This window comes from Fulmarus glacialis, unplaced genomic scaffold, assembly GCF_000690835.1.
Source record: "Fulmarus glacialis isolate BGI_N327 unplaced genomic scaffold, ASM69083v1 scaffold29922, whole genome shotgun sequence".
Taxonomy (NCBI): Eukaryota; Metazoa; Chordata; class Aves; order Procellariiformes; family Procellariidae; genus Fulmarus; species Fulmarus glacialis.
Genome location: NW_009196397.1, coordinates 6397 through 23511, shown reverse-complemented (window position 1 = coordinate 23511; position 17115 = coordinate 6397). Strand labels below are relative to the sequence as shown.

Genomic DNA, 17115 nt, shown 5'->3' with positions numbered 1-17115 from the left:
AACATCTTAGATAATTAAAACCAGGTAAAATGCTCATTAGAAGTCCTATGTTCGTGTTTTCACTAAGATGGCTTCATTCAGAGAACAGTCCAAAGCCTAAACCATGACATGCCTTACTTCAGTATTTCTTCTCTGCATTGTCTCTGTGTTGCAAAGCAGGCTATAGCCCACATTTTGATCTCAACACCAGTGTGAAACTGCTTCCCTCGCATGTCCCATACTCCATGGCTTGGGGTTGCCACTGTTCGATTCTGTGGAAACAAAACCAACACAGATATTCAAGAAAAAGAAAAAAGAAAAAAGAAAAAAGAAAAAGCCTATGCTATTTACAGTTTCAAGATAACAAAAAAAAGTTTACCATTCAAACTCTGATCCCTGTATTGCACAATGCAACTGAACTGACTAAAGCAGTCAATGTGTGTGGGAAATCACTCTTCAAAAGAGAAACAAAAGAAAAAGCAAAAGCCTCACCCGTCCTCCATACTGCAACATTGGAGCTGGGAGCACGCGCCCCGTCACATGGGCCATCTCATCCCTGACTTTGAATTGGAACTCTTGAACAAACGGATCTGCATCATAATTTGCACTTCTCACCTAGAAGAAGAGTTTTTCCATATTACAGAAGTATCTAATTATAATTCATATAACAAACAAAAGACTAACAGGAATGCTGCAGAAGTGTTCTACAACAATTCCCCCGTCACTGAAAAAGGCTCAGATTTAACTGCTCAACACTATCAGCCTATCCCCAGTGAAAACAATTAATACCATGAGATATATTAGCTGAGATTTTTTTGTTCCCTTAGTTACTCAAGTGCTCATTTGTAGTATGCTTATTTAAGAGCATTTTATTTACTCACAGGATAGATCAAAAAGCATTCTCCTTTAGAGACAAGCACACCCAAGATTAAACAAATTAATTCCTTTTATTACTGCACATTCATGTCTTCTGTATTTTCCAGTCCAGCCTTATTTTAATTTAAAAGTTTTGGCTAACTTGTCAGCTCAAAAACCAAACAGTTTCCAAGAAGAGCTATTTGTTTATAAGAGTATTCAACTAAAAACACTCAGGTTTTATAATATTTCAAGTCAGAAAAACCACTCATGTTTAGAGTGTCTTGATTCAGCACCAAGAAAAGATATTGGAGTTACCAGGTGAAAACATTTAGTGTGTACTAAGGAAAGCAGTCAAACATCTCAAATAAAAGACTGAGGTTCAGAAGACCTCGAATCATTCTTCTACCCTGTTGTAGATTCCTTGTATGATTCTGGACAAAACAAGTTGCTCCAGTTTGTTTTCAGTGCCTATTAAAATTAGGTAGTGTTAGAGTGATGCTACCATCTTCAAAATACTAGCAGAAAAAAAAATGGAAAATTTTCAAGACCCAAGTCTTCAGATTCTAGCTCATGATTTTAAAAGTATTTAGCACTGGTACAAATATAAGCATCCAATAATAATAAAAAAAGGTATGGTGTTCAAATATCAACAGGAATCAAAGAAAAGTACCTAGAACAAAATCTTACTTTCATGACTTTGGGTACTACACCCCAAGTCCCTTTCACAAATTTGTTTAAAAACCCCAATACAGCAAAACACTGAACTATTAGTCCTGAGTAGTTCCAATACTTACTTGGAAGAAATTGTAAAGATTATAACATAAGAGCCCATACTGCTGGACTCAGGCTATTGTTGCAAGCTATTTTAAATGAATTCTATTTTAAAAAGTAGTTAAAGTCTATTAAGTTAAAGGGCTAGAAGGAAGGAATGAAAAGACTAGGTTGGTCATACAAGAAGTTTTTGCATTAATGTAATCTAGTCATTTAGTGAGTAGTATCACACCGAACTGAGATTAAAGACTCACCAATCTGCTTATTTCCTCTTGCCTATCTGGAGCAGATCTTGCTGTGGCCTTTATCATAGTCGATGTCTGATTGTCCGTTAGCTTCTTGATACACCGCTGGCCAGCTACAATGTTACATACCTTTAAGAAAAATTAGAAGTGTCAATACACAATAGGAGCACTTAGAAACAGATCCCAACATACCGTACGTACACAATACTACGCTATCACTACAAAACACACCCCCAGTGTGTTTAAGCAACTGCATACTTCTTTCTCATAGTCCTAAACCTTGAAGCTTTTTAAATGTAGATAATCTTTAGTGAAATAAAAGAGTAACGAACATGTAAATACGTAAACATGCTCGTACTGCAAAGTGCACTACTAAACATTTTGCAAAATTATACAGTCTACCAATAATAAGCTGATTTATCAGAACAAGTTCATTACTTCTAAAGGTAGGTAGGTGTGTTTCTGTTCTTGTCCCACTTGTAGGCAAGGAAGATGAGGGTATTTCAGCTGGAGGTTGTATTTCTCTCTGAAATACTGTGCTACTGTTCTCTCCACAGTCTGGCCATTTTCTAACTGTAAAGGAAAGCTGAAGAGACATACATTTTAATAAAATGTACAGAAGTCTTAGTTGGCAAGTATCAACATCCCCAAAACTAATAAAATATTAGGTCCTGTTACACGTTGAGTGTTACGCTACCACACATTTTATGCTCTGACAGAAAGCATCTTACGTTTGATGACTTGCAGGCCTTCTTGTTACGTTACAAACACGGTATTTCCTTCTCATCGTTCCACAGTGAGTCACTTCTACCTTTAGACCTGCACAAAAGTACCAAAAAGACTGATGTCATAACTACACAGAAGTTGGCACAGGAGACACAAGGTTTCGTGTAATAGAACATGTTCTAATCCAACTGCTTTGATGGTCAGCGTCAAACAGCACAACATAAGAAATTATTATTCTCTAAATATTCTGTTTTCATTGCAATTTGATTTCTGACTAATCAGGTATTATCCTCAAAAACAAATCATAATGTGTAATATTTAATGTTCAATGTCAATATTTACTGTTCAATGTCATCCGAATTTCTTGTAGCAGTTTCATTTAACAGGCATGTGACTAATCTCACAGATGGCTGTTTTCACCATATTTTTGTTCTCATTCTCAATGCTGTATACCTCTTAAAACTAGCAGTTCCAATATAATTGAAATTAAAAGGGCAAAACCAGATTTCTACCTTATTGTTCATTTTTCCCCCTAGCTTTGTGTCCACATTCAGCCTGTAATTTTCTTTAATATCACTGACGAAGTTTAACTTTAGATTTTGAGCAGCTGAAGATCTTGTCTAAAAGCACGCAGCCTACACACCAGAGACTCACCAGACTTGACTCTCTATCCACAATAATAATGACAGCAACAATGGCAGCTTCAAGAGGCTTTCAGTGGCTATTTCTAGTAACTGTGCATGCACTGCCTGTACTGTACATAGAGAGTAGACTCAACATCTGCTGGAAGCACTGAGCTTATCACACAAGTGCTGCATAGCATCGACACGCTGTTACGTCTTTCCCCAGCCCCTCAGAAGAGAAGGCAGTTGAAAACAGAGCCTTGTTACCCAAAAGATTCATCCTACAGTCTACTAGTCAAGGCTTTTGAGAAAGCAGTTGGATGACTTGTCCTGTTGAGGCTCACGTGGATTGTGGACCACAGATTGAATACCTCACATCAAACCAGGTCCCTAAGTACCAGACAGCAGTTTAGTTCACTAGGGACACAGACATCCCAAAGAAGCATCAACTGTACTTCATTGATTCCTGACAACACTAACTGCAACATTAACATCAGTATTAGAGGATGGCATAACCAAAAATAAATTACCACTGCCCTGATATAGTATTAAGAGAAAATACAAAAAAGAAACCATGAAGCACTGTGGCCAAGCAGAAGGGGGTTGTGAATACAGAGGTCTCTGGAACCCATTCAGTGCTTTGTCATTAATCTGCTGTGACACTACAGAAGGCACTACCCTCCCACAGAGCTGCTCACAGACTGCCAATTCATTAATGCAGGGTTTGTGATCACGTATAGTGAAACATCTTGGCTGGAGTTCCCAGATACTACAGTAGTGAAAACAAATATTGACAACAAAGGTAACCTGTTTTCGGACTATGGTAACAAAATGTCTGAGGCGTCCAAGATCAAGCAGAGACAGCTTCTCACTCTCCAGTTACCTGTCTTCCAGAATGAAGACAGATAGGTAGATGTAAAAAGGAGGCATGCTAGGACTACGAGAAAATAATTCCTTTAAGTTTTTTTTCCACTAATAACTATTCTATGAACACATCAGTTTATGACTATGGGTCAAATTTACTTTTTTGCTGCCCAGTATTTCAACAGAGTCTAATCTTGCATCAAATAATACAAGCGTTTAAGGGCAGAGCTTTGAAGAGCTGAGCTCTTTCAAGGCTTCTCTCTCGGCAAATTACACTGGAATGAAAGGATATGGGAAAATGCAAAGCAAAGTAGCATATATGGAGTGAAACTACTCAAACCAGCAGCTTATGCAATTCCTTTGGAATGGAATTTGGCCTTCAGTTGTAAGTTACCAAGTGGTACTTGTTTTTCCAAAAGGCAATCAGTTATTAGAAGTCACTGCAACAATATACTTTCAAAGAAAATCAATGATGTTAGCTTTGAAATAAATTTTCACTTTGCCTCAGCATTTACACAGCAGGAGACCTACAGCACAATACCACTATGGCCTCAGTGACCCTTGCTTATAAAAGGTTAGCCATCCAGCAAGCCAACAGCCACTTACCTCTACCAGGCAATTTCTTTAAGCCACTGGGAACATACCTCATTCTTCATCTTTCAATTCTATAGAGCTGCATTGTTTCATTCAGGACTAGAACTACAAACAAGGAGTACTGCAATTCTCTTGGGAGTTTTAGGGCCCTCCTGATGCATGCTAACCAGGAGGTTTCCAGTTAAAACAAGTCCCTTAGAATCAGCTTGATTGTGTTACCTGGGACAGAACAGATACATTTCTACTCACCCTTAATCTCTTTGGTGAATTTTACTCGATGAGAATCAGTCAGAGGTCTTGGTTGTTCATCAATATTATGAATGTCAAGAACTTCACACATAAACTGAATTACAGGTTGTGCTTTGTAGAAGGCAGTGGCAGAAACTAAAAAGAGCAAAATATCAAGTGTAAAAAAAACTCCAAGTCAGAATCTTGTGAAGTAATAGATAAATGAATGCTTTTTAAAACTCCACGTAACCCTCAAGTAAATGTGGTGCAGCACACATTTTTTAAAAACAGATTAGCAAGCCTTGCAACAACTAAGTATACAAAAGCCAGTGCAGGGTCCACAGTGACACATCAATCTCCAGCACAGTCATCCTGCAACTACTTTGCATTTCAGGGTTTTGAAAGGGTTTTTCCCCAGATAACTTTTACTTCTAGAGAGCTGTAATGTCCCAGAGACATTCTCTTTTGACTCTGCATGGAGCTGCAAGCAGAGACAGTATTAATCTCTCTCTGCTGAAGACTTTTTAACATGAAAAGCTAAGATTATTCAATATGCAATATAATTTTGTCAACGATACGATCTGCTCAATTACTGAAACAGTATTTGGTAGAAACATGAGCTATACACAAATCTGACTATACGCAAATTATGTTAGTGTAGTGGTGAGTGCAACCCTTGATCTACTAAAATCTCTTACCCTCCCTGCATACTAATGACACAATCACATTAAGTGACACTATACTGTTTTTAAACAGGACAGTTGACTCATTCCATGGAAGGAAGACCATAAACAATCTGCTTGACACAGTTATAAGCAATTGAAACAATACCTTTTAGTAAGAAAGGTGACGTGGCACTAGATATAGCTCAAACACAAGTGAACTACTCCATACATTTAAACCTTGAAATGGCAACAACAGAAAATAAATACTTGACAAGCATTTTATTAATTTTCCAGATCTCGTGCACCAAAACCACCACATCTCTGTGCTAATACAACGGAACATTCTTCAGACATGCATCACATTAGCAAGCTGCCAACTTCACATGACGCACTCCAGCCAACACCTCTGGATGTCGATTACTGAATGAACACAAATAGTTTACACCCCCAGCGACTGGCAGCGTGTGGTTTGTCTCCCACAGCAACACAAGCGACACAGAGAAACAGATTTTGCAGAGAACCTCATACAAGTTAAACAACTAAAACAAAATCAAGCAACAGGATTTGAACATAATCTTCAGAGCCCCAAACCACAACATAAAGTGATTGTCCCGTAAACCATAGCTTACAAAGTTCTTCAGTTTCTCATTCACAGAAAGGACTGAAAAATTTCTCCTGCAAGAATAACTACTACACTTTCTAATGCTGATAAGAAACACTTGCTTCACAGAAGGTAATAGCGCAGTACATCATAAATGGTGTAAATTAATACTCTTGTCCTACCTGAATTGTAGTTATCTCAGTACCTAGCCTCTAGATACTAGTATTGGTTATTTCTCAGACTGGTAAGATTTTTACATTCATTTTTCAAGAAACAGCTACACCATGGCTGCTGTTTGAAAGGTAATTTTACAAGAATAAACCTATCTGAAGTCACATCAGTATCATCCACAATTTAGGTAAACCCGAACGCATGGACTTGCAAATTTTCATCATGAAAGCTCAGTATCATCTGCAACATTTTATTATGCTGCAAGACAGATGCTAAGCACAACCTGACTTAGAGTGCTTAACCTAGTGCAAAAAGGACAGACTATTTACCTTGGTTTTCTAAAGCATTTCAAACAGACAGTGAGAACAGAATGTGAATTAGAGAAAACTTCAGGCAGCACCTGCATCTCAAACACTGACATTTTTCAATAGGGGTTTAACAACTAAATAGACTCAGAGTGCTTACAGCACCAAGGAGTCTGACACATGCACCAGTTGATCTCAGATGCATTCATCTGGGACTTAATAAAGTGGTGCAAAGCAGATCTGATTTTGCATAAGAAAGCCCATCTCAATTAGCCCTAAGCACAAAAGAGTTTTCTTGGAAGTACTGAACAACACCTACTGTGGACAGCTGCACGGAGACATATCTTAAGTAATTTGCCTGTATTACTGTGGATATACCAATACAGAAATTAAGCAGGAAAACAAGCTATGTTTTTTTTTTTTAATATGGCAGGTAGATTTCTGCTGAAACACTGGCATGATGACAAATCCAGAAAAAAAGACTAGGATTTCTAGATAGCCTTTGCTGTATAGGTCTGGTCTGAACTAGCTGAACAGGAGGAAGCCAATATATGCATACATACATTATTACATACATTATTACAATCTCACTCTACTATTATCATTACAGCTTCTGCAGAAGGCTGACTTCACAATTAATGTTGTCATTCATAAGGATATCACAAGAGACAACTACTAAATCTTCAAACTGAGCAACGAGACACAAGTATTTTTCAGATGAAAACCCCTTGTGTATAAAGCAATTAAAGTTTGAAAGTTTTCTTATTCTGATATAATTCTAGCAAAATACCCAAAGCTACTTTAACGCTTTATTATTTACAATATGAATTAAGAAATCAGTGTAGAGGATGGCTTCTGGTTACTAAATCCCTCTGCACAGATGGCACCAAGTTATTATCACACAGAAATGTGGTACCACAAACTGAAGCACAAGACAGTAAAATGACTGAATGGCAAGGTAATTTTTATTCTTAGAGGCATGTTCATTACTTCCTTTATTCTTAACCCTGAATCCCAACTTACCATCAATATTGAGCATCATCTTCCACATAGCAGGCCGAACAGACTGATGGAATCCAAACCAGACCTCCCTACCTCCACCCAAGGGGTGATCATAGCCTTCTGGAGCTGAGAAAAAGGAGCGGCCCACAGGGGTATACCTAGTGAAAAAGATGACCACATGTTTATGGTATTGTTTTCCAAATACAAAATATTGCTTTCCAAATAAAAACTGTATAATAAAGATCATAACACACAGCATTGTTGTTTTTTGGAATTTTGTGCACCAGGAATCTGTGCCTAGAACCAAGATTAAACAATACACTCTGAATGCTTCTGTTCCCATTGCAGTGTTTTTAAATTTAGACAAAACATTTACTAGTTTTAACAACATACCACGACTTTCAGTTTTTACAACAAATCAAGAACTAAGTTAACTTACCCTTTCCGATCTTCGATTTCAATAAAGTATAATCTCCATCACAGCAGATTCTGCACAACAGCATTGTACATACTGGACTGACCCTCAAAGATCATTTTGCATGTTTTACTAGGGAACATTTGAACGTAATGTACACTGAGAGAAGGAATAACTATGGTGGAAACAAAGAACTAGAGAAACTAATGTTTCTCTCTGAGATAGAAAACAGCTGTTCACAAACCTCCACGCCTCCTCACATTTGTAATGGACAGACATTAGTACAGAGGTTAACATCTTTCATGTTTCCTTAGGATCCGGGGTAGCTAAGGAACACTGGTTTCCATAAAACCACAAGTCTTTTTTTTTTTTTTTTTTTAAAGAGTCAGTTACACCCAATGAAAAACACCAGTGCAAAGCCAGCCTACTGTCTAAATCCAGCAATCAAGCTTTAAAAGTAACTTTCATTGACCAAATAAAGCAAAGTTAATTTGGCCTTCTCTAATGATTCAGGGTTCTGAGATAAAGAATAACAGACTTTGTTAGGACAGGTAACCTACTCTCAACTGTGTATTTAAAACATGAGAACATCATTGATGGGTATATCAATGAATTAAAAAGACTCGTGCTTTTAGACAGTCACTGCCATCAAGTACACGGTATTTGGCTCAACTTGAGCAGAAAACATGAAAGCTACATGAAAGTGCTACAGCACACCGTAATCCCTCAGTATTTGAATTAAGGCCTATTATAAGCGTCTCCTGTTTCTTGATCTTTTCAAACAAATATATCACCTGCTCTGGAGTTTAAATGTCTACAGAAATACACACTTCTACACAATTAGTGTCAATCTCCCCAGTTCAGCTAACCAGCTGTGCTGCTTAAGGGGAACGATCATTTTTTCTTTTCACCTGTGAAGGAACAGGGATGAAGGTCTCCCAATGGGGATACTTCAGGTAAAGACAGACTGTGGGAAGACAGTGAACCTACTTCATGGAGGGTAGGTGTCGTAGCACCACATCGACAGCATGAACAGGGTTAGTGCTGATAGGTTTGTCTAGTTCCAGAGGCTCAGGCAAGGTTCTTCCTGTCAAAACTTCATGCAGCAAGTGCCAGCTCACCCGAGAAACAAACTTTATTGACACTTTGAAGGGACGATCTTTTCCACCTTCTCCCGGTAATGTCACATCCAAATCCACCTGGGTGGGGGAGGAGAAGGAGGAAAAAAAAAAAAGAAAATAGCAGCTGTTTAATCTCAAGTCTGGTAGCCTTGAGTTTTCACTCCTTCCCATAACTGGGCCAAAGACTCAAAAACTCAGATATTTAGGACACAGCACATTTGATAAAAGTACATTATCAAATGCACAAAATAAAGAGAACTGGGTCCTCACCAAGCAGAAGAGGATCATGTAACTGTCATCTTGAATCAGAAAACTCTTCATTCCAGAGAAACTGTGGTTTGATTTTTTAATAGTACTTCATCATAAGATAATGTATTACAGTCTGTAAAACTGAGTATTTAATAGATTTTGCTGTAGAAAGAGGCTACTAAATTCTAGGGGAGGTTCTGAATGCAACTATTACATGCACATTTACACACATTGGAATTTGCAGAAAATACATTAGAAGGACTCCATTTCAATAGAGATACTCCAAGATACTTCCAGTTTTTCTGAACTCAGCAATATTAGAAGTTGGGCTTCTTTCTTTCTCTTTCCTAAGAAGCTGTTACAAATGTCATTTTTTTTCCAGTTATCTTACCCCAGTAGTGGCCACAGGAAGCGGATTGGCTGTATAGAGGCTTCTTTTCCCATCATAAACTGGTCTACGGTCCCCAAATATTGTCACTTTAAAATGCTGCACCATTGAGTCCACCACCTCCCTAGAAAAGTTGATATTTACATTGAAGATGTTTTCAAAGAAGTATCAGACTGGAACTGGCTCCCACACACCCTGTGTTTTGCTGAAGTAGTTTCAACAAATGTATTACTCAAGTGAATTATAGAACACCCACTGATATTCCAAAAAGGTGCTTCACATACTTGAACTAAAATAACAGATAAACACTAAAGAATAAAATCAGAATCAACGCAAATGCTCAAATACTGGAAAACATTGTTACTGAAATAATTTCAGAAAGTCCCAGAAATGACTGAGGCCTTTGTATAACCTTTATTATACAAAGCAAGGACACACTTACCTTGGAAGAAACCCACAAGCTAGTATTATGAAAAACTAGTACAAACTCGTAACTGAAAGCTATTCTAGTTCATGGAAGCAGTAGTTAATTGTACTGTCTACCGAGTAATGTTCATCTGCTCTTCAGTTAACAGAAGTTTTGAATTCCGAGTACATTGTGTATAAAAAATGAGGTACCCTAACAAAGAAGTCTTAGCTTTAAGTTCTTAATAATCTAGTAAATTAAAAATCAAGTAAAAGCCTGATCGAATCTAAACACAATTATAGATTCTCCTAACCTTCTTTATTATGAGTTGATGGCAATAAAGAAAATAGTAACCTGATACAAGCACTGAAATTACACTTGAAAAAACACCATAAAATTTTCAACTTATATAAAAAAGGCTTCTTGATACAAGTAGTAGATACATCAGGTCCAAACAGACTTTTGCAATACCTCTAACTGAAACATGCCAAGGATTTGAATTCTTTGGGGATTCTTTGTGTTTCAGTGGCACAACAACTGTACCTTACTTGATACAACATAACTCCCTTTTTCTACAGAAATTAAACACTTTTAAGCATATGCAAACTAGCATTCTTGCAAAGCAGAAGCTTCCTCGTATACCATTTCCTGGCCAGGCAATATTAACCTAAAGTACTTCAGGAAGACGATAAATATTGACTTCCTCTTCAAGCGAAATTACTACCAGTACTTTCACCTTTCCGCTGGGACTTGGGGAAAGGGAAGAGAAATTCTCCACTTCACAGTTCTTTACGTTACTAAACTCTCAGAATCTAAATTCTTCCACTGGCTAAAAGCACATCAATATACTTAAGCAACTACAAAATCTCTACCTAGTTCTCAATTGTGCTCCTGCACAAGTCCGTCTTATCTGAAAATCCCACTCTGCACTGGTACACTGCTCCCTTGTAACACTATGCACAGGGATAAGTGTGTAAAAAACCCTATTTTTGTAAGTGCCAGTTTATTGTCACAGAAGCTGTGACAAAAGCAGAGGGATAAGAGGTAGTGATGAAGAGTAGGAGCAGGAGGGAGAAAGCAAGAGGCAAAACTCCCATACCAGAGTTCTCAGCTGTAGCTCCGCTATTCGTCTCACACGTACAGCATGCTTCAAAGCAAAGCGTTATTTACCTTCTGCTTTCCAGTTTACAACACAGCGGAAACAGTGGTAAAGAACATCGCTATAAATGAAAGTGAACAGGAAACAGAAGACACTCTAGATTTTAAAGCCTCCCTACAGCCAAAATCTAATAAAGGTGCAGGTGAATTTAAAAAAAACAACAACTATTCAGGAACTAAGACCCCTATTTATTCCAAATACAAGCATGCAGACAGCATGTTAGAAACTATTTCAGAATAGCTGAGTCTATGTAAATCCACTGACTTCTTAGAAATAACTGTCACAGCATGCAAGAGAAAGAAAAATTTATTTCTAAGGAAAATTCTTCAAAGCAGGTATTTCAGTATACTGATTCCAATTTAGACTAATAAAAGCCATTCTTCTCCACGTAATCCACAGCACACTATCCAAAGTCATTTATTCAGCAGGTACTATATTCTTTTATTGGGCTCATTTATACAAGCTCTTGCAGTTTTTAAACTAACATCTGCCACATTTTTACACACATGAAACTTGGTAAAGTAGCAGTATTTTTAAACAACCAATTTCACAGTTCCCTACTTTGAAAAAACCAATATGCATGCAAGATTTACCCTCTGCTTTCAGATTTTAAACTACAGCTTGTATTAGGATTCATAATTTACATGCTGTATTTGCTGTCAAATTTGACAACAAATTTAGTCTTTCATTTGAAAATATTTGACTATTAAAGCAACTTGTTAGGTCCACTGCCTGTGTTTAATTAGTCTTCTCCATTTACCTTGACAAAAACCAGACAACTGCTTCTACCAGTTGGTAACACGAATAAGGAAAAGCAAGACAGTGTCTTTACTGGTAGAACAGAAAGTTCATGAGCTTCTGGACAAAGTTACACGTGCATCTGAACTACACTACAACAACTAAATTTATGAATCAGAAACCTCAAAAAGCACTTAAAATTAACTCCAGTCTACAAAAAGCACGTCTGGGAAAAAACCAACCCTCACACAACCTAATGATAATCAAAAGCAACGGTTAGATACTCAGTCTGAGACTCACAAAAGATATGAAAAGTTGTATCAGCTGCAAACATGCTCTTCAGGAAATCATTATTATTTAGGTAAGCAAAAATATTGATCATTTCACACAGAGTTACTTTACAAACTCAAACCAAATGCTTTTGCCTCTCTCCACATGAACTGAAAACTTCAGAAGACACAGCATTTATCTAAAGCATAACCAACTAAAACAAGCTGTGACAAACATCAATTTTGGTTTTGGAAGCAAGCTTGAAGTTACCCTACAAACAGGACCACAAAAGGGTTTTTTTTCTTTTAAATTTGAAATAAAATTTAGTTGCTATTTTAAAACAACTTATTTCAAGTGCACTATTTTCAAACATCTGTAGTTTCTCCCACTGTTATGGAAACAACTAACTACACAGAATCACAGACTACAATTGCTGGAGCAACCAGAGTTCTTACAGCTTTGCCTCCCTTAGTCTATTTTAATCAAGCATTGCCATACAACAGACAAAAAAGTGGGTTTAGTCAACAGATTTTAAGTGAAATGACATTTATCTTCATTACAAGATCACACTAGAAAAGAATCAGACATATAAAACAGTAAATCAGTTTAGAGCAGTTTGTATTCTCCTTGTACCCCTACGAGCATGGCTTCACAAGCATTCTTTATTTAACAATACGGTAGTAAATTAACCTTTCATAACTAAGATTATATTAAATATTAATTCACACAGAACTATTATATTCCAATTTTAGCAATTTATTAGTTTCCTTTTAATAATACTTAACACAGGTATTTATACAGCCTTCCTAATTGCAGTATGCAACTAGCAGGGGAAAAAAAATCACCAGCCAGAATGAGGCCCTAGCAATATGTTATTGTTAAAATGTAAAAAACCAGAGTTGCAGAAGAAAGGAAAAAATTGCTTTTCAGCTACCTTGAACTTCAACTGATGAAACAGATTTCACAAGAGACTAAGAAGTAACTCCTCCTAAAAAAATTATTCAGAGAAGAAACATAGGAAATACAAAATGTTGTAATCTTTTTAAAGCAAAAATGATTATAGCTCTCATGACAGGTTTTCAATTAACTACTTTTTCTCAGGAGGCTTCTCTGGCTCCCAAAATTTGTGGGGTTTAGGACAAAATACACAAAGACCACATATAAAAAGCTGTACTAGCAATCTGTTAAGGCTGAAGAATCCACCACTCAATATGTACAGTTTGTTGGATCACTAAATGAACAGAATATGAAAATATTCTCTCCATTTAACCAGCAATCTAGAAACAAAGTAGCCTAGCAAGGGATTTAACTGACCCTAATACATAGCAGACATGAAAATAAGATGAGATACACTGTCCTATACAAAATGCTGCAACAACAGAGAAGGGACACAGGTGGAGCTCAAATCAAGTCTGACCATTTCAACTCTACTAAGCTGATTGCATGAAATATCTATTAACAAGGGGAAAACTAGTTTGTTTGCAGTGCTTTCATACCACTACTCCTATGGGAAGCTTTCCAGATGAAGGCTCTCTCCTCCTGTACCTTCACCAATGGCTTTTAGTCACTAGCTTCTGATGACGGTACCCAAGGGAATTAAGTTGGGGAATCTTTCAGATTAACCAATGCTGGAATGTATCTCAGTATCGACTGAGGATAAAAACACCCATAGGAGCAGATTCCTGTAACTCAAATGATTCAACAGCCAGTATTGCAACTAAAAAAGGTAACTGCCCACAGCTATACCATATTTATGCTGCCCTAAAGAGTACGAGTTGCTGCCAAACAGTTCACAAAGTACCGTGAGCGCTAATGGCTGGTCCACTTCATAGCATCTGGTCACAACCAAACTGAAGAGAACCTGGAAAAGGCTCTGTACCATTCTCGCAGATGTTTGTGAGAACTTGCATACAGATCTCCATAGCATAACGCTCAGATTTTAAGCTACATAGAGACTATATTTACTTCAGTAGGTCCCTCAGTGGCTTAAAAATTTCCTTATCAGTATAATTTACAAGACAAATTTCACCTTCTTACCTGTTCACCCTCCGAGGACACTTATCGGGTTTGATATCCACCTCATAGAGGTAGACATCAATCTTTGGGATTTCAACTTGGAAGCAGTTGGCCAGCAGTTTAATGGGTTTGCCCATGGTGCCATAGCCAGGACGTCTGGGCACCATGAGTAGGGGCTGTGCCCCGACGGGTCCTGTGAAAGAAAAAAATATCACAGATTAGAAGATAAGCACAACAGACAAGCTGTGTTACAAAGCTACTACTTGCTTACATTTCAGCAGTTTAAAAATACATAAGGCTCCGTGCATTTGCAGGTACACATACTTGTCTCCCATTAAGACTTAACTAATGTACTCCCCTTTTTCAGTATTAGGCCTAATTCCCTGAACCAACTCATAGGACGACCAGGCAGGCACCAGAGCCAGCACACTGGAAGAAGGGAAAATTAGCTGTATCAAACAGCACACTAACCTATTAAGTTCCAAACGAACACTTGCCCATTTTTCCTCCATGAGCCTCCACCCACATCTAGACTGTTTTCTTACTGATGAGCTTCACCTTCTATGATTAGCATGAATAAAATGAGGACATTTCCGAAACAAACAAAAAAGTGTGCTTTTCTTTGTAACACTTTACTATTGTGGAAAGCCTGTCTGCCATTAAAACACAAAAAGTTTCACAAGTCTTTTCTGAACACCCTAGTAATATCAAAGTTGCCACAGAATACAAAAATATGGAAGCAGTTCTGGACTGATGTATGTTGTTTGCGATAAACTTAATTTCATTGACATTATTAGCTTAGTCTTGGAAGACAGATTATTCTTGAACTTTGCTGGCTGAAAATGGATGAAGAGTAAAACCATTACCTCCTGGCTAACTGCACCGATAAAGCAGACTGGCCAGAAGAGGAAAGACTCAGATTAAGACACAGGATTGCAAAACTCTTGATTACTTATACATTAGAGAAGAATACCCATAGCTGCTCAGAGAAACCATCAAAATCTGCAATAAGAGATGGGTATTTTGAAAGTCAGCTAAAAATGCCTGTCTCGTAATATATGTTACATTCTTACCTGATTATCTATTTAATTTACTTTGCATCATTTAGATGAGAATCCTCAGCTCAAGATCTGGGTTACTCATGCCTTACCAAAGCAAACACAGTAGTAAACATAGTCCACTTTCAAGAATTTCTATTGGTATTTCCACTTAAAAATATCTCTTTCCAGTCAAGAAACAACAACAAAACCAACATGCTTGGTAGCCCGAGTTTTAAAAAATTACTCATTGTACAAATGTCATGATTTACAGAGCATTCGATTAAGTTAGTTAAAAGTTCTCCCCTCTACTCCTACTCAGTGACGCAGATAGCAATTCCAGCCCACTCATTTTCATAGAAGAGTTAAAATGTCAAGTGCTGGTAAAAACGTCTTATTTGCCTTTTGATTAATCTCCACCATTCCTGGAAAAAATCGCATTATCTTGGAGAAAACCATGTACTGAGAATAGGTGAACATCAAAGCTAAGTTCCACTGTAACATTTGTCTGGTCTACCCAGAAACCTACCAAAAAATTCTGAGTGGGCTTGGCTTCAAGCCGTAAGTTAAAACAAAAACATAAAACAAGCAGCATCATTTAAAACACCCTCACAGACTATGCTTATGCAAAACTTGTTCCAAGCATCTGTTCTCTTCAACTTTTTCTTCATTTTAATACTGTCACACGAGTAAAAGCAGCTCTACAATTTACTCCAGATATATTTTCAGAATATAAGCATATGCAAAAAGTTACTACTAAACACTTGAGTGACATAAATGACTCAATAGCTTATTTTAATATTAGCAAGACATACATGCCATAGTTTATATTTAGTTCACATCTGTAGGAAATGCTAACAAAACTGCTGAAATAAAGATAACGTTAAAAAGGTTGCTATAGTCTGGTCTGCCCTGTCTCCCTTCGCTCCATTTGTTAAAATCATGTAAATGTAAAAACAGTTGCTAAAATCTGTAAGCACAGAAGAAACAGTCAGTGTGAAGACAATCTTCATGAAGGTTAGGTGAAGAAGTTGAAGCACATGGAACGGGGAAATAGAGTGTGGCTGAAATCTTTGTCACCATCTCCCCTGGAAGTTGCACTAAGTTGAACTTTTTAACCGAGCACTCAACTGCTGGAGAGTGCCGGAGAACAGATAAACCCCTTTACGGGAATGCTATCCTGTTGTTTACCCCTTTGCTTAGATTAACAGAATCCTAGTGATCAACTCCACAGGGGCAAAAACCTGAAACAGAGAAATGATATTCAGTTACTAATATGAGGCAAGGTGCACTTCAAAATCCTGGGTCATTAAAGAAATGCTCTACCCAGAGCCAAGTATGCAAGCAGGCCTCCAACCTCTGCTCCTTGGAAAACAGCGGTGGACAAAACAAGAAAATACCAGTTGTTAGACAAAGGCTTTCTTTAGCCTCGCTTGCTCAGCTGCGCCACACGGCTCCTCAGGAAACAGCTCACCCTGGAAGAAGTTAGAACCCAGATTTTGGCAAAGAGGAATTAAGTGACCAAAAAATGAGTAAGAATCACAGGTCTACACACTCTTCAGAAGTAATTTTTAAAAATTCAGCTGATTTTGCTATCATTTTGTGCGATACACGTGCTCCCTTGGACAAGTTAACTTAAAAACACGAGTATGTCGTAACTCAATTTTGCTATCGCTGTCCAAAT

The 17115-nt window shown here is 37.5% G+C and overlaps 1 protein-coding gene across 2 annotated transcripts in view; it reads right to left on the bottom strand.

The window, feature by feature from the left end:
- AGO3 (argonaute RISC catalytic component 3) overlaps positions 1–14586 on the bottom strand; it is a 23234-nt gene extending 8648 nt beyond the window's left edge. Inside the window, exons 1-10 of one of the 2 annotated variants that reach the window (XM_009572192.1) lie at positions 14416–14586; positions 9809–9929; positions 9038–9246; positions 7654–7790; positions 4910–5044; positions 2585–2672; positions 2292–2439; positions 1863–1982; positions 472–594; positions 118–251 (exon numbers count right to left, since the gene is read on the bottom strand). In XM_009572192.1, the coding sequence (XP_009570487.1) occupies positions 118–251; positions 472–594; positions 1863–1982; positions 2292–2439; positions 2585–2672; positions 4910–5044; positions 7654–7790; positions 9038–9246; positions 9809–9929; positions 14416–14561 (1361 nt within the window). In that variant the 5' untranslated portion in view covers positions 14562–14586. The remainder of the gene's footprint in view (positions 1–117; positions 252–471; positions 595–1862; positions 1983–2291; positions 2440–2584; positions 2673–4909; positions 5045–7653; positions 7791–9037; positions 9247–9808; positions 9930–14415) is intronic. The other variant, XM_009572193.1, reaches the window with a different exon arrangement.
- Between the last annotated feature and the right edge of the window lie 2529 nt (positions 14587–17115).